Source organism: Muntiacus reevesi, chromosome 11 (genome assembly GCF_963930625.1).
Source record: "Muntiacus reevesi chromosome 11, mMunRee1.1, whole genome shotgun sequence".
Classification (NCBI taxonomy): domain Eukaryota; kingdom Metazoa; phylum Chordata; class Mammalia; order Artiodactyla; family Cervidae; genus Muntiacus; species Muntiacus reevesi.
Genome location: NC_089259.1, coordinates 64125277 through 64144067, shown reverse-complemented (window position 1 = coordinate 64144067; position 18791 = coordinate 64125277). Strand labels below are relative to the sequence as shown.

At 37.2% G+C, this 18791-nt stretch overlaps 1 protein-coding gene across 2 annotated transcripts in view; it reads right to left on the bottom strand.

Moving 5' to 3' along the window:
• GPC6 (glypican 6) overlaps positions 1 to 18791 on the bottom strand; it is a 1181547-nt gene that overhangs the window by 358572 nt on the left and 804184 nt on the right. For both annotated transcript variants that reach the window (XM_065902149.1, XM_065902148.1), the window contains exon 4: positions 12933 to 13098. In XM_065902149.1, the coding sequence (XP_065758221.1) occupies positions 12933 to 13098 (166 nt within the window). The remainder of the gene's footprint in view (positions 1 to 12932; positions 13099 to 18791) is intronic.

Below are 18791 nucleotides of genomic sequence, written 5' to 3'. Positions count from 1 at the left end.
GCTTTTTGTAAAATTAACGAATTTCACGCTTCAACATGAAATTCAGAACTTGGCGGTGACCAAAAAACTAGGTGACCCTAGTTTTCATGTGCAACAGCCAAAGTCATTAGAAAATAAACTTACTCTTGGGGTGACTGCCACTACAAAATCTCAATGCATATATGACAAATATGCCCATCAAAGGGTTCCTGAATAATGAGAAAATGTATCTTGGGGTTTCCCAGGTGGCACTAGTGGTAAAGAACCTGCCTCCTAATGCAGGAGACGTAAGAGATGTGGGTTCGATCCTGAGTTGGGAATATCTCCTGGGGGAGGGCAAGGTGACCCTCTCTAGTATTCTTGCCTGGAGAATCCCATGGACGGAGGAGCCTGGCAGGCTGCAGCCCATGGGGTTGCAAAGAGTTGGACACAATTTAGCAAGCACACATATCTTGAGAACTGATCAAGGCAAGTCTTCATTGTAACATTCTGTTAAGCACTGTGGTATTTGCACAGCTAACATTCTAACTACACTTAATTAACGAGGTTGCAGAGTAGGTACAGATAAAGACTCATTCTGAGAATTCATACTGATGAGCAGGCTGTTAAATGTTTAACGTTTAGAGGTAAAGAGAGTATTATTTCACAGGGGAAGAACATGTAGGCACCTGTGTGGTACCCAGGAGAGGGGATTCTGGGAACAATCTGATGGAGTTTAGTAGAGAAGTTGGCTACAGAATCGTTTGGAGTGGAAACCCTCCAATGGTTCTTGGCATCCTTGTCTCCTATTCAAAGAACACAAAACACTACTATTTTCAGCATCCAATGGGACATTCCTATTTCTCAAGTCCAGCAAGGTTTTAAAGAGATGGAAGAAATCCACGTTTGTCATATTCCAAGGTAGCTTTTCTTTTGGCCGACAGTATCATCTTTTTTCATGTGTTTGTCTTAGTCAGATCTGATGTGTTTCTTTCTTTACCCTCTCTTTAGTTGCCTATATTTAGAAATGAAGCCCTATAACTTTTTACTTTCACTTCTATCATTAGCACTGTCTTCCTTTCTCTTTCTATGCCCCATTTCAGTGATTGTCTCACTACCATTGGTCTCATTCATCTGAATCCATCCTTTACTTGGATGCCAAATTATTGCTTAGACCCTGCTATTCCTTGGATGAAAATGTCCTGTGACTTGTCATTGCCTACAAGACAAAAGAAAGTCAAGTATTTGACTGACTTTCAAAGCTTCAGCCATCCAGGCCTGACCAATCCCACCTTCCAGTATAGCCAGTAAGTATGTCTATATCAGCTTGTCTGGTTTCTTCACAAGCACTTAAGCACATCATGCTTATTCTTATCTCTGCACCACTCTTTTTCCGTCTTAGTGTCCACAGATTCTTATTCACCTGAGCAAGAGCAAGGCCCTCTCTGCTGGGATGGATTCTGCCTCCCAGGAGCTAAGGAAAATCCAGAAACAGGGTAAGAAGAAGCTTGTGTGATGAAGTGCACTTTCTCTAATCTTGTCCACTTCGATTCTTTCTGATTAACTATCCTCTTACCATTTTCCCTTTGTTTTTTGGCCTGCCTGCCCTGGTTACCTGTTTTGTATGCATGATTCTAGTATAGCAAGTCCCCTACATATGAACAAGTTCTGTTTCAAGAGCATGTTCATAAATCCTATTTGTTTGTAAGTCCAACAAAGTTAGCCTAGGTATCTAACTAACACAATTGGCTATAAAGTACTATACTGTAATCAATTTATAATACTTTTCACACAAATAATACATAAAACACAAACAAAAGTAGGGAAGACATTTTTAATCTTAGAGTACAGTACCTTGAAAAGTACAGTAGTACAGTACAGCTGCTGGCATACTGGGGCTGGCATCGAGTGAAGAGGCAAGAAGAGTTACTGACTGGAGATGGTGCAAAGGTGGGAGATGGTGGACCTGAAGGATGGTCAGCAGTAGGAGATGGAGGGCAAGCTGCAATTTCACGCACACCTGACGTTGATGAAATGCATGGTCTCATCTTTGAAAGTTTGTAACTTGAAGGTTGGTACATAGTGGACTTACTTACCTCGATCTTCTACTATTTCCTTGCCTACTCTGTTGCCTTCTATTTTCTGCTCATATTCATAGGTTATTCACCTCAATGGAAACCCACGTGGCTTCTCCTTCCATGCTATGGTTGCGGACACGTCTGATCCTTCAGATGTATTATCTAGCTTCATTCTCACAAAGCTAAGAGGTGGGTTCTATTATCTCCGGTTTATTGATGAGAAAACACCTGGAGATTTATGATGGTTAAATAATGTTCTTCAAGTCACACATAATAATATACAGTGGAGACAGGATTCAAACTCATGTAGTGATTCAAGGACTACTGCTCATAACTATGCACTTAATTAAACTCCCACTTTGAAAGCATACATGGCATCTCTTTGGAAAATTAGAATTTCTCAGGAATGGGGAGTACAGCTTTCGCTTCTTTTGTATCTACTATATGCCCAGTCTTGATCTAAGCACAAAAAGGCATCTAATTGCACACTTTTTTGAAGAGAATTAGACATATTCAGAAGCTGAGCTACATGATGGAAATTATAGATATTTCAATGGTCTAAACTTGTCGAATAGCATAACCATTACCCACTTACAGTGATTAAATTAATTAAATTAATGAAATGAGAAATTTAGTTCCTCAGACATATTAGTCACATTTTAAGTGCTCAAAAGCTACATGTGACTGAACTTAAATTAATCAAAATAAAATACAAATCCAACTGATCAGTCTCATTAGACATAGTTACAGTGCTCAGTAGCTACATATGGCTAGCTACTATGTTGGGCAGCTCAGACATAGACTATTTTTATTGATGCAAAAAAATTCTATTGGACAGTGCTCACTATAGTAAATACTCAAGTTCTCTCAATATTTCCCATCTCAATTCATATAGCCAGAGACTCAGAGTTATTTCCTAAACAGTAAAACCTGGGCTCTGAAACCAAAACCTGATAGTTGCAACTTACATGTTGTATGACCTTGGAAATGTCACTTATCTGTACAATGGAAATGATAATATTGACTACTTAATAGGGTTGTCATATGGATTAAAAGGGTAAAATGATTACAGTATTGCCTGATAGAAAGTAAATGTCCAATATCTGTTAGCTCTTATTGCTATGTATGTCATGTTTTCCAAATGGAACCAAGAACCATATAAAAAGAGGAATAAAGTTTCTTACAACTCTCTCATAGTTTTAGAATTGGATACTATAATTGTAGGTAAGTAGCAAGACACACTTCAACATTCAACCTCTCATAGACACCCTTGAGGAGTATATATGTGGATCTCAACCAATAAATGGTAGTATTAGACATATATTAAATTGGGTTACCATGAGCTTGCCAAATATTTATATTGAGACACAGCAGTTCAATAGAAAATACTACAAGGCTCATGAATGAAGGGATGTATGTATATATATATTTCTCTTTGTGGAATCAGTTTTTAGAAGTCAGCTCCTATGCATGATCTACACCTTCCAAGTGCACTGTGTACTGGTATTTGTAGAATTACTCCTCCCGAATACTCTTAGGACTATTGTTGATTTCAATTTTCCCATCTGGTTGGGTTTTATACATAGATTTTGGACTATGGAATACATTTCTATGACTATGCTAACCCAGAAGAATTCGGAACACAAAACTATGGTAAGATAAAGAACTCATCTTAAAAAAAAAAAGTTTAAGACTTTGAATTTAGAAAACCAGGAGCCATATGCATAAGTTTTAAGATCAAGAACTCCAAACTACCCTCACCCGCTGATTGTCATGGCTTTTCAGAAAACTCCCTTTCTTGAAGTCAGTAAACTCTCTTACAGAAGAGTGATTCTGCTTCCAATGGGAGATCTTACTTTTTCAAGCTAGTATGAAGTTACTTGTGATAGATATAGGGCTGAGGTAAGACAGGAGTCACTTTCTGACTCAATCAATCTCAAAACCACATCAACTCTGGCGGCCAAAGAGGTGATAGTTGCTACCTCCAAAACTCTATTACATCTATTAGCTTATTCATCCCACTTGATATTATTCTGAGGTCTCTCATTAAGTCAGTTAATTTTCTGAGCATTGAGATTTTAGAGGTGAATACTGTCTGGGGTTTTGGTGTTTTTGCGTTTTTTTTTTTTTACATTTAATTATCAGTGCTATCTTTCTAGAAGATCCCAGCACTTTAAAGAATAAAAATATGATACTTATCTCTCTTCTTGGGGTAATGTCAAATATTCACTGGCTTATTTTTTCACTTCTCTTTCTAATTTTCACTTATTCAGGGGTTATAATAAAGGAAATTCTTAGTGTAGCAAATTGTTTAAATCCATGCAAAGGAAAAAAAATCAAGGATATATCTTTTTATGTGGGATTTATATATAAGCTGTTATTTGAAGGACAAGTCATATTTCATGCTCTATTTTAATTTAAATTCTCTCCTGGCTATCTTACCACATATCTGTAGACACAATATTTTTAAGTGACTTACCAGTTCACAGTTTTCATATACCATGAAGGATTTCAAAAGTTTCAATTACTCCCAAGGACATTTTTTACCAATTTCCCTTTCAGAGTAACCAATGAAAACATGTTTTTAACCATCAGAATAATTCCTAGGGCCGTCTCTTCTAACCTGGCTTCACCTCTGGTTCCTTGGAGTATTTGCTCATGATAAACAATCCACACAGAAAAGAAGATAAAAAGAAAACAGTTCAAAAAGATTTTTTATAATTGTTAAAGAAAGAAGCCTGAGGAAAAATGACAAGCATTAAGATGTGATTAGCAGCTCTACCTTTTTTTTTTTTTTAATTTTGGCTGCACAGCTTGTGAAAATGAAAGTTGCTCAGTCGTGTCCGATTTTTTGCCACGCTACGGGTTATACAGTCCATGGAATTCTCCAGGCCAGAATACTGGGGTGAATGGACTTTCCCTTCTCCAGCAGATCATCCCAACCCAGGGATCGAACGTAGGTCTCCTGCACTGTAGGCAGATTCTTTACAAACTGAGGTATTTTATAATTGTTAAAGAAATAAGCCTGAGGAAAGATGACTAAAGCATTAAGGCATAATTAGCAGCTCTATCTTTTATTTTTAAATTTTGGCTGCACAGCTTGTGGGGTCTGTTACATGACTGGGGATGGACCCTGGGCCATAACATTGCAAGTATGAATCCTAACTACTAGGCCACCAGGGAACTCTACTTGTGAGATGATAATGAATTAAAGGAACTTTTAGGACAATTGGAGGACATATTTATACCTAATATATTTCTACTTAAGATCTAATTATATCTATTTAATATAAACGTTATGTTTATGGGAAATGAAGTCTAAGTACCCTGGTTTAACAATACTGTTATTAAGATGCTTTAATAAAGTATGGCAGCATCATACAAGGACCTATTACTTGGGTTAAAATAAAGATTTTCCCTATTAATCAAGACTCTCAAAGGGATTTGCATATTTTAGGAGTTTACCCCTCTCCTTCCTTTATTCATTAAATTGTTCACCACATGAAGGACTTTTGGTCACAGTGGTCCTAGGACTTAATATAAGGTCACTGTTTGTAAGCAATCATGTGTTATTTTAATTTTTAAATTAATTTTTATTGGAGTATAGCTTCTTAACAATGCTGTGTTAGTTTCTACTGTACGACAAAGAATCAGCTAGACATACACATATACAGCCTCTTCTTTTTGGATTTCCTCCCCATTTAGGTCACCACAGAGCTCTGAGCAGAATTTCCAGTGCTATACAGTAGGTTCTCAGCAGTTATCTATTTTATACATAGCATCAATAGTGTTTTAATGTTGTCTTTAACAACTCACTAACTTCACCCTATTTATATTTCTTGTTTTCTAGTTTCTGCAACAGAACCCTTTTTTTCTACCTCATGTTCCTCTTATTTCCTGAAATTGGAATTGCTAAGACTGTCAGTGAGCTAATGGTAGTGTTTGATTTTTGTCTGAATTTCTGGGACCTATTTAACTTGAAATCTGTTGAATTCCATTGTAAAGAATCATCAAATATTTTCTCGTGGCATGCCCCAAACCAGACATCTTGTGTTGTAGCTTGAACTTGAAAACATGACACTGAAAACTATCACATTACTAAAATCAGATGTCGATGATTTAAAAACAAGTACTTTCTGTTATAATTATCAAATTAAACCATTTCTATGGGAAACACTGAAATTGAAAGCAAAATGTGAAATCGCCAACACAAAGGAAATTCTCTAGCCACTTTCAATCATTTTGATGTGCTTGGCTTGCTCCTAGTAAACTAAATCCTTCTGTCCCTGGCTCTCATAGAAATTGGAGAGCAGGATAAGGCAGAAGAGGTATTTCAGTGAGCTTCCCATTGTAAATGGAACATCTTGGATCCTAAAGAATGTTGTACTTGCAATAATTGATATGCCGTGTTGCAGTCCATTGGTGGTGTCATATTATACTGCACCATGCATTCCAACTCAAAACTCTAGAATATCGCATTTGTGGGAAATGGAGTAAGTACAATTATAATTGTATAGAAGTTGAGTGTGTGGGAACTGGAAGAAATGGATGAACAGAAGTTGGCACTGGGGACCCAGGAAATACATATGCATCCCTTAGAAGGACTACTTGTCTACTACACCAAGTAATTTTAGTTTCACGTGCTTTGCCTGCTTTGATCCATGGGAAAGTCTGCTTGAGACTTTCAGATTGGAAATTGCAGTGCCATGAATCCCTTGAGTTGTTGCCTCAAGATTAGCAATAGTAAATCTTCAGAGGTTGGGAAATGCCTCCTTCCCTCTGTGTTTGCTGAGTCGCCCCTACATTAAACCACCCTTAAGACATTAACCCTACTGTGCCACATAGCAATATTTTCACATATGTAGAGTTCAGAAGGAAACCACTCTCCAAAAGTAGGAAATTGATAACAAATGCGGCTCATGAAAGGCTTCTGGGTACCAGCCAACTATTTTCTTTCTTTCTGTTTTTTTTTTTTTCTTCTCAATGAGTAGTTAGCACTGCTTATGCATTCTGCCAGCATTACAGAGAGAACACAGCATATGATAAATGTCCAGGAGAAACGAGAAATGTTGAATCAATAACTATAGAAGGAAGGCAGGGGTTTGGGAGGGGTTAGATTTCAACTGATAGAAAATAAAGTAATTCTGTTTTTCTTTTCTTTTTTTTTTTAATCTTTCTTGGTGCTTTTAAGAATGCACAAGGGCAAACGTAAGTTCTGTAGCTAATGGTGAGATCAGATTCTACAATTATTGCCTTGACTTTTGTTCTTCAGTTTTAGAGTTGTGTTTCTGGCCTGTTTTATTGAATAGGCTCTTGTCTTCTACAAAACAGAGATGAAGAAGTCTTGGAAGTTTGCTGCTAACTACAGTTCTTGAAATTATTTTCTATGTTTAGGGTCTAGAGGTTTCTGAGACATGGGATTTAAATATATCAGCCAGAGTCATATTTACTATAGGATTCTTTAAAACTAAAAAAAGTATCAGATTTATATTATAGGATTTCATGCTTAAGAAAGTCTTTAAAAGAGGAGCATCTTACACAAATGCTTGAAATAGTTCCTTGTGTGTATTCTTTATCCTTCTGAAATGCAACATCTCACAATCCATTTATTTTATAAAAAGTGAACCCAAGTTTATTTATAAGAAATGATACATGTTTATCTAGCAACATTTTCCCCAGATAGAAAGTTGCAAATACACTAAATACCTTGAGGATGAAATGACTCTTGCAGGTCCTAAGAAAGTCATCTGTGTCCCCAAGTGGCCATTTATAATGTGACACAAGTCCTTTGACTGACCTAACACACCTTCCTTGCGGCTGGCTTTAATTTACAACTTGATAGCAGCTGTCACAGTGAAAGAACCAGGCTCATTACCTGATTTGTTTCTGCCATCCCTGCACTCATCCAGGGATATGCACTTTTTAAATGACTGAATTAGTCATACTTCCATTAAATGAGTAGACCTACAAAGTAACACAGAATAGCCTCTTACTGCATTCCCTTCCATGCCTCTGCCTACTTGTTTTCATTTACTCGATTCAATAGACATGAACTGAGCCATGTTCTTAGTAGGCAGGTTCTTACTGGCGTGACACCCTTGCTTAAATCAGAGCAAGGTCCATACTAGACACTCAGTAAACATTGCTGGATTTGTGAATGAATGAGAGGGTGAATGAATAGAATCCACTGTATTGTCTCTTGGCCTAGCACAGATGTGGTACTTACCTTAGGTTTCATGTTTGATGCTGTCCCGCCAGGTTTCTGTCTTGAGACTTCGTTGGTTTGAAAGGAGGAAGCCCAGTGAACTTGATATCATTGGTTTGTCTGATCTATGAGTGCAAGGCCTAAAGGCCTAAATTAAATACAAACTGCCTTTCTGTCTCTCTCTCATTGAAGGGTATCAATAGATCAGGGAACTCAACCTTTTCTGGACAAAAATGAATACACATCTTCCAAATCTTATCAGTTCAAGTCCACGTCAATGGTGGTGAGAGTGGATCATAAACCATATCAAAAATTAAACAAATAAGTATTTAAGAACCACTGACAGATCATGCTACACCTATTGAAGTTGTCACAAAGATTTGCTAATACTTGGGGCCTGTAAGGTAACAATTGTATATATTATGGCTGCTCAACATCAATTGTGTTTGACAATGATAATTCAATACTTAGTCATAGAATGAGTACTTTATTCTATACTTATCAAGCTAAGGCTTCTCTGACCCCCCAGATGAAGTTAAGTCCCCCAGAGGAGTAGACACTTAGGATCCTGAGTCTCTATTTTTATAACAGCTCATCACAGTTGATTATAATTAATTTAACTACATTCAATTCCCTGAGGGTAAAAAAAAAGTATGTTTCTAGCTTACTCAATATAATGACTTGAATTAATATGTTAAGATTATAAGCATCTTACAAACTAGAATAACCGAAAACCTTAAGCTCCAGTGTTGGGAGAAAAACATGGTAACGTCTCACTTCTACGTGGAACTACAGAGATAATTTCACCTTCTTTTTATAGCAATAAGCCTCCTGAAACATTTCAGTGTGAAAAAAAGTACAGAACAACATGGAATCCATCTTTGGTCTCACCAATATGTGCCTTCCCTCACCTACAAAAACTTTTTTTCCCCTAATTCTCACAGTCTATTCTATTCTCTAGATATAGAAGGTACCAGATGTTTGAGGGAGACTGTTCCACACATCCTAGATTTTAAAATAGAAGCAAGATCTATTGTAGCTATATAATGTAACTTCAGCCTTAACTTCTGTGCTCACCAGCTAGGTGTAATCTGCAATGTGGTTGCTCGTCAATGGAACTGTTCTTATCTGTGGAATGCTGGTATCCATGCCAAACACTCAAAAGAACCGCAGGATATTACTGAAAGGACACGTTCTGTCCACGATCCGTTTCCCTCTAGGAAATTTTATTTATTTTTATTTATTCATTTTTTCCCTCTAGGAAATTTTAATTTACATAAACACTTTTCAAGAAAACGCTTTTGCATTTAGACAACCGTTAAAAACCAGGCTGACTATGAATATACAGCAACACCTGGGGTAAGTGCCTAAAAGAGGCTGTCAGTACCCTCAAATTATTCTCCTTCTGCACTGTTTCAAAAGAGGGAACCAGCTAAAAGCCACTCACATCCTTCTGCTTCTGGGGGCTGTGGGAAGGGGGGGAGGGGGCTTGGCTGCAGCAAGTGGGAGATACAGTGGGTTGAAGCCCGCTTGGGCTTTTGTACTGGGGAATCCCGCATGCACCTAGGCAGCAGCGGACACCTCCAGAGAGAGGCGAACCCAGGCTTTCAAGTACCGTACAGTGGAGCTGGCAGCATCTTCTTCAAAGCTGCCAGCAACTTAAAAAAAAAAAAAAAAAAAAAAACTCCTTACCTAAAGAAGGAAAAAATAAGTTCTTTTTTTAACAATAATTAATAAGAATCTTTTGAGCTGGGTCTCCCCTAATTTAACAGAGCTAAAATTTCTAAAGAACTATGAAAATATACCACAAGTAGCACTCCTGATTTTTTTCCCTAGGATTAAAAAAACAAAAACAAAAAAACTGCAGCATTTCATAAGTGAATGTGAATACCACTGGGGTTTTTACTTGAACACTTAAAACATTTCACTTTATCAGCAAAGTGTCTTTCTTTTGACATGACGCAGACACCAACTGAATTCTAAATCGTCACAAATCACTTTCAATTAATTCGTGGCATTGTAAAGATTATGAGAATGTGCCACCAATTCAATCCTCGTTGTGACTGCTGGTTGATTGCGTGCCACTGTTAACCGTTTAGATGAGCACATAATAAAAAAACAACCGATAAAATGTATAAACCAGGACATTAATGTGGCAGACAGAGACAGCACGTGCAGTTGACAGCAGTAGGAATGAAGGGTTTGATGACGAGATACTGGAAGTCTAAGAGTGATGGGATGCAGGTGCTGAGCAGAGAGGGGGCTATTATATATAATTTTTGTTGAATTACTGATTTGCTCACTGATCTTTGCTGCTGCATTCGTGAACACTGTAATACTGTCATCTTGGATGTATCTCTGTGGAAAATGGACTTGGCACATTTGACTAATTCATGTAATAAGTTGGTGAACTCACACCTCACATCCAGACAAGTATTGGCAAGAACAGAATTTGCCCTATAAGTCTATGCAGGTGGTCAATTCTCAATGCCGCAGCCAAACCCAAGGTAAGAAAATTGGAAGAATTTTCTTAGCGATCTCTAGGACTAATAAAAAAGGATATAGCGGAGCAAGGGCTATGAAATATATTAATGCAGGCCCAACTACCAGCTTCCCTTCAAACATATGGTAAGACACCACAGGTAACCCCATCATAGATTCAAATTTCAAAGTTCAAATTTTAGTTTTTAAATCAAATGATTTTTTAGGCATTCCATTTCACATGAAGTTGGCACCTAGGAAAACCAGCTGATTGAAGTATAAGGATTTGTTTCATGTTAAAACAGCCAACAACACTGAGAAAAAACGTCAATCAAGAAGTCACTGTTGCTCTTACAAGTTAACAGGCCCATATTCTCATTTTTGATCATGTCCTGCTCTATTTAACAAAATCCACATGCCTACTTTCATCAGTAAATTGCAAGCTAACCAAAACGGTTTGACTGTGTTATGCATTATGGCAATTTTAACCCAACAGTATGAATAATTTTTATGATTCAAAAATGATGATGCTATGAGACTATCTGTTTTTTTTTAATAGGTACACCTTTTTAGATTTCTCGATGTGAGTACTTTAATGTGGTAACCTTAAGCTTTCTTTATTTATAGTTTGCATTTAACTTACAGATTTGTTTTACTTTTACCACTCGATGATTTACACAGTTGTTTCAGTTTAGGCTTTACATATGTAAGTGATAATATGATTATACCAATATACTACATTTGAATTACTTTTTCCTTTTGAATTGAGTAGGCTAATGAAGAATGCAAGTGTTTTTAAATTAGTATTATTTAGGTAGAACGTCTTTGCCAAAATTCATCTAAACTTATATTTTAGAAGCTCAGCCTTACGTGTCTAAAAAATTCATACTCCTCTCCAAAATCTTAGCAAAGGACAAAAATCTTAGCAAAGAGTCACACCTTTTTGGGTTAGAAAGGTACCTTAATGATTAACCTTTAAAAAACCCCCTCATTTCTCAAATGAAGTAACTCAAGATTATACAAATAGATTTTGTCCTCCCACTGAAGAGAAAGAGTAGATTATGTCAATTTACTCTCTCAGTAATGATTTCTGAGATCTTTGTTAGATTACTTCCATTAGGATCTACCCACTCTAAAATCTTTCTAAAACTTTACAACAATTTTCTTTGGCCTTCATAAGCAAAGCAGTGTGTTAGCTAATGAGTTTTTCTGCCAAGGCTGACTGCATATTTTTGCTAAGGTTTCTTTGCATTCTGATGCACCTTTTTCCTTTCCTACCCAAATCTGAGATGTCAGAAGGCTTTACTCAAGACTTCTACTTTAGAGGGTTGCATAAATGATGAAGTCCCTCTGAGGCTGAGGAATGCCACTGTTATTGGCCCCACTCTGCTTGTCACAATGCAACCCCAGTAAATGCAGTTGAAAACTACTTTTATTTGAAGGCCATTTGACAGAGGGGGAGAAAACACATTTACTCTTTCAAGGCCTGTGTATTTTCCTGGGAGAAGCCTGCCTATGAAATTTGTCCTTTTATCCTTGGATAGCAATTTGGGAAATATCTTTTGGCAGTGCAGTCTCCTGAGTGGTTTCTACATCTCCAGACCACAGCAGTGATTCACAGACCTACTCTAACTCCCCCACCTCCCTCCCGCCTCCCTTTTAAAGACGGAAGGCTGTTTCATGCTGCTGTGCTGAAAACATTCTTCTCTGGAGGCTGAGGAAGAAAATCTGCATATTTCAGCAAAAATATTGAGCTATTTTCACCGTAGATGTTTAAGGCAGGAAGTGTTTACTAATATCTGTGATTATGCTGAGACACTACAAATGAGAAAGAGACAGGACTATGGGCTTTTTCTTAAAACAAGATTCTTTTCTAATGTGTCCCTTACCCACAGGTGCTCCCAGAAATTCAACAAGATTACTTCTATCTTCATCAGACAGATCAGCTACCACAATACAGCTGGCTCCTACTATCTTCAACAGGACTGTCCATCACAATAGACCAAGAAGTCTTATTTTTCAGGATTAAAAAAAATGAAGAAAAATGCAACATAATATTTATGATTTTCTAAACACACACTCTCTCTCTGTGTGTGTTTCAATCCTCCTAGTCTCTACACGTCATCACCACTTTGGACCTGCCCACCAGGCCCCATGAACACCTGCTATCCTCACATCCCTCTGCTTGAATCCAGGGGGATGCTCCTTACCTATAAACAGGTTCCACTCGGTGTCGAGATCAGCTTGATTTGCCAGGCAGCCCTTCATGACATTGAGGCAATAGTTGTTGCATGGTCTCACAGTGGGGAGTCCTCGACAATAAGCGCAGTATAGCATCTTCATGAGGGCACGGATGCAGCCTGGGGTTGGGCTGACCTAAAGATTTATTGGGAAAAAAATCAGGAATAAGAAGGATGGAAGAGGACAAAAAAGAAGTGACTCATTTTCTCCTTGAAAACGAAAAACAAAACAGAACAGTGAAATGGCTCTGATAAACCCTCAACAGCTGGGCAGCAGGCTAAAGGAGCCATTAGAATCTTAATCCTTTGCAGTACTTAATCATGAAGTCAGTCAATTCCTCTTTAATACTTCTGTTCAGTATAGGAATAATCATTTTTCTTGAATCGTCCTTGCCAACATTTTGATATCTATGTCATTGCAATTTAGCCCTAAAACCTAGACACTGTTTCAATGAAATAGAACATGCAATGAGATAATGCATGTGAAAGCAATTTCCAAAGTTAACAGCCCCATAAAAATGAAGGTATTATTAAAGTTTAATGTGACACCTTTGGAAAATTTTCCAACTGGTTATTTGACCCTGTTTCTAAAGGAGGTTGGCAGATACACTTCCTTTGTACATAACTTTTTAAAAAGGATCAATATCAACTTGTCTGGGATTTCTGAGATCCAGGCCTGTTGAGAAGCAGTGGAGCTGCCAAGACATCATCTTCAGGCATCTGAAGCTTTGCAGTTCTGGGAACTTTGGAAGATGGATCCAGGGTTGACTATGAAGAGAAATCTTTGCAGCAATTCAGAGGAGCTACTAATCCACCTATAATGAAGTGCTATTTGCCTTGAATACGATGAGCAGTGAATGGTTCTAAGTTAATCAATTCTAAACCAATCAGGTCTTTTTTGGACTCACTGAAAATTCCAATTTGACTTTTAAGAGGGCAGAATATTTAAAATGGAATGGACCAAAACCAGAAAAAAAAAATACAGAAAGCCCTTTTTCATGGCAGGATACAAACATTGTTATTTAGTCAATAAGTCGTGTCCAACTCTTTGCAGTCCTATGGAACTATAGCCCGCCAGGCTCCTCTGTCCATGGGATTTCCCAGGCAAGGATACTGGAGTGGATTGCCATTTCCTTCTCCAGGGGATCTTCCCAACCCAGGGATCCAACCCGTGTCTCCTGCATTGGCAGGCAGATTCTTTACCACTGAGCCACTAGGGAAGCCAGATACAAACATTTGTGACATATTTTTTAGACATTCCATATAACATTGACGGCTTAGTCAAGTAACTACCTGTTTCTGTTCTTGTGCTCTTGCTCTGAAGACAAGTCTAATCTCTATTGTTTGGATTTCCTGGAGAGTTAAAGTCTTATTGGCTAGACCTGGGCCCCAGGTTACAATTACATGCCCAGAGACTTCAGATACTGACAAAGCATGACGCCAATGTAAAGACAGGGCAGTAAAAGGTATTTCTATATAAATGGATATTTTCCACTAACCACAGCTTATCTCCATCATTTTATCCTTTGCCTGGAAACTATATTTGAGGTTTCTAATGCAAGAATTTGGTTTCTGTAACATTTTCTTAATTTTCTGGTGTACACTGTAAAAAATTAATAAACAAAACCCTCAATTAAATAGAGTTGGGAGACCAGAAGGGGGAGCTCTCACACCTGCAACAATAGCAGAGACAAGGATCCAGCCAATGAAAAGCCAAGGACTCTATTTGCTAGAACAGAGCTCCCAACTTCCTTTTCTCCTCCAAAAAGGTGTCCTCCTTTCTTTTCTGAATTGAGTTCTCTGCTGATCCTGAATAAACCCATCTGTGCTGGAGAAATATTTGGCAGTCTATTCGATTCAGACCAAGAAAACTGACAAAGTCCTTAAGTTATTATTTCAAGAAATGAAGCCATCTATTATCTATCTATCATCTACCTATTATGCACCAAAAGCTCCTGTTATCCTTTTAATTTTTTTTTGTATTTTCTTTCCAAAATTTTATGAAAATTTTCTTCACTGATTTTTTTTTCACACATCTCTTTCTCATCCATCCATTAATCCACCTTAGTTTTAATGCATTTCATAGTAAAGGATTATCATTTTGATTTTTAATTTTCTGGATAATTATTGTTGGCTTTAATAAAGTAGAATTAACCTGATCAACGATAGAAGGTTAGCACTTTAAGTAGTCCAAATCAAATAAGCACAGTAGAATATAATTGGCTTTTTTACATTAAAAAAAAAAAAGGAGAATGGTTTAGTATCCACTAATGCTAAGATTTACTTTTCATCAACAAAACCAACAGAAATGAGAACAAAAGAGAGGAGTCTGGTGACTTTTCTTCTGAGCTCTCATCAGTACCACCATATCTACCTCTCCAGATAGGACGGCTGTTGTTCACTCGCTGAGTCGTGTTGGACTCTTTGTGACCCCGGGGACTGAAGCATGCCAGGCTTCCTGGGTTCAATCTCTGGGTTGGCAAGATCCCCTGGAGAAGGAAATGGTTACCCACTCCAGTATTCTTGCCTGGAGAATCCCATGGACAGAGGGGCCTAAAGGGATACCGTCCATGGGGGTCGCAAAGAATCAGACATGACGGGGCAATTAAGTTTCACTTTTTGAGATAGGATATTTTGTTGAAAATGCCAAATTTTATCCACAATTGAGCAGAACTTAAAAAAAAAAAAAAAAACTTCATCCACATGTATCTCACATCATTCACAGAAAATAGAGAAATTCTGTATGTGAAATTTCAAATTCTTATACATTTTACTCATTTGGTATGGCTGCAGTCCTGCAAACCATTGTTCGTAGCACTTTAATTTTCATAGCCTTCCAACTACTCTCCTGACCTGATGCCTTTCTCCAGAGACCTGCTCTATTTTCACCCAAGGTAGCTAAGTTATTTCTTCCCTTGACTCTGCTGAATGTTTGATTTCCTTGTCACTGGTGTTGCATAAAGCTTTGCCGTTTCTCACTCAATGTGCCAGTGTAAAGCATAGTTATTAGTCGCTCTGTAGTGTCTGACTCCTTGAACCCCATGGACTAGTCCACCAGGCTCCTCTGTCCATGGGATTCTCCAGGCAAGAATACTGAAGTGGGTAGCCATTCCCTTCTCCAGGGGATCTTTCTGACCCAGGGACTGACCCCAGGTCTCCAGCATTGTGTGAATAGTGGGGATGCAAATTTGACATCGCTTGGATGGTATGGACTCTTTATCATCACTATAACCTGTACTGCTCTGCATAACATGAACATCATTGTAAGGTATTATGATTTAGGTACTCAATAAATGCTTGTTCAATTGAACTCTCTCTTGTGGTTCTCAATTCCCTGGCCACATTGATATTCAAAGAAAAAGGGAACAAGATAGTTTGCTACATCTTAGCATTCAATTGTTGCTTTTAACTCCATTTTCAAAGGTTATTGATTGTATTAATTCCAAAGTTTTGTGGCATTTGTGTGTATGTGTGAGTATTGGAACTAGGGCAATCTTCTCAGTCTGACTTTTCAGAAGAGTCTCCAACTCAGAGTAGCAACCATCAGAGAAAATTGAATACCCTTAATAACCTAAAAGAACAATGCTGTTCAAGTTAAATGTGGCTTTCTCAGTGCTCTAGGAAATGACATCCTTCCTGGTCAAATAAAGGGCATTCGAAAAAGAAGAAAAAGTGTGGAGGACAGAGCTGAAACTTTTATGTTCACAGACCATATTTTTTGAAGTGACACAACTGCATACTTGAATTAAAATAAAAAAAATGAATCACTTCAAACTGAAGACTTTTAGAAGTAAGCCTTTGAAAAGAGGTTGTTTCAGATGCCAATTGCATTCAAATACCAGTAGGCTATGCCTGTTTTTAAAATGTATAATAGTGTTTTATAATGATGCTACTATTCTTAAAAATTATTTTAATTTCAAAATCAATATAGACTCATAAGAAGTTGCAAAACCAGTAGAGTCCTGGGTACCCTTCACTCATCTTTCCTCAATGGAAACATCTCATAAAATCATATCAAAGTCTCACAGATATTTCCAGGCTCCTCTGACCATGGGAACTCTCCAGGCAAGAATATTGGAGTGGGTTGTCATGCCCTCCTCCAGGGGATCTTCCCAACCAAGGGATCAAACTCAGGTCTCCTGCATTGCAGGTGGATTCTTTATTTCTGAGCTACCAGGAAAGCCCAACACTGATACATTGCTGCTAATGAAACTATAGAACTTATTCAGTTTTCATGATTTTTTAAGCCTACATTCTTTGCATGTGTGTGCATGTTTATACTTCTATGCAATGTAATCCTATGTATGGATTAGTGTAACCATACCACAGTCAACATACAGAACTTTTTTGTCACCACAAAAGCATTCTGTTGTGCTCCTGACCCACCCCTTGTCCCTATCACCAAGCAACCACTAATCTATTTTTCATCTTTCTATCTTTATCATTGTAGGAATCAACTAGTATGTAACATTTTAAGCTTCATTTTTTTTTAACTGAGCATGCCCTTGAGGTCCATCCAAGTTGTTGCATGTATTCATTCCTTTTTATTTGCTGAGTAGTATTTTTATTTGCTGAGTAGTAGTATTGTTTGGATATACGAAATTTGGAGAACTCTTCACTCTCTGAAGGATACTTAGGTTGTTTCCAGTACTTTGCTATTAGGGGTAAAGCCTCTATAAGCATTAACGCAGAGATTTTTGCATAAACATAAGTTTTCATTTCTTTGGGATAAATGTCCAAGAGAGCAATTAATGGGTCTAACGGTTAGTGTGTGTTTAGTTTTACAAGAAATTGCCAAACTGCTTTCCAGAATAGTGATGTCCTCTACATTTCCACTAGCAATATATGAGAGATCCAGTTTTCTTCACATCCATGCCAGAATTTGGTATTACTACTATTTTTTATTTTGGTCATTTTAATAGGTGTATTATCTACTTTTAAATTCATGGTGAATTTCCTCTGAGTAATATCTATAGTGGGATTTTAACTTCAGTAGGCTCTAGTAAGCATCAGATATAAAATCATTCACCAGGTGGACTCTAGAAAATATGAAACATTAAATTAATAATAATTTTGAAATAATAGATATATCTGTATATTTGGCAAAACCAAAATAAAGAGTTTAAAAACTCATATTTAAAATGTATAATAGAATAAGATCTCAAATGTATGCATCTTATGAACTATTAAAAAATGCCTCCTAAAGAAAATTGTGCTCATTTAGCAGTAATAAAGACTGCAATTCACCTTAAGAAACCAAATGTTGAGTTTTTTTGAGTTGGTAATGTGAATTTTGACTATTTTAAAAAATGTATCTATAACTTCCTAGATATTCAAAGAAGACTGGGAAATAAATTTAGGTAAAGGAATAAATTTAGATGTTTATAAGAGTGATTTCTGATTTCCACTTGGCAAAATACAATAATGTTTTTAAGCGAAGAAAAAAGAAGTTCATGGTAACACATTCTTTTTTTGTAATTATTAGTATTTTCACCTAACTTTTACATGTTGTCCTTCACCGCTAGCATCACTTTGTCACAAATTTACAATACTGGGGTTGCGGGGTGGGTAGAGAATAGCCAATGGTTCTTATTCTGTTATCCTACTCCTGGAAGGATAGATACCACATTGTGAGTAAACCAAATGAGATTTCAGTATGAAATCCTTGCATCTTGGGTTTAGTCCTTCTGTTAACATTTTTTGATGTGGTTTATATATAATTAAATTATTTAGAGTTGATTCATCTTGAAAAATAATAATACAATTTGAGGAGCAACATTACAATTTATAACAAGGATTCCTTGTAAAATTACTGAAAAAATAAATAAC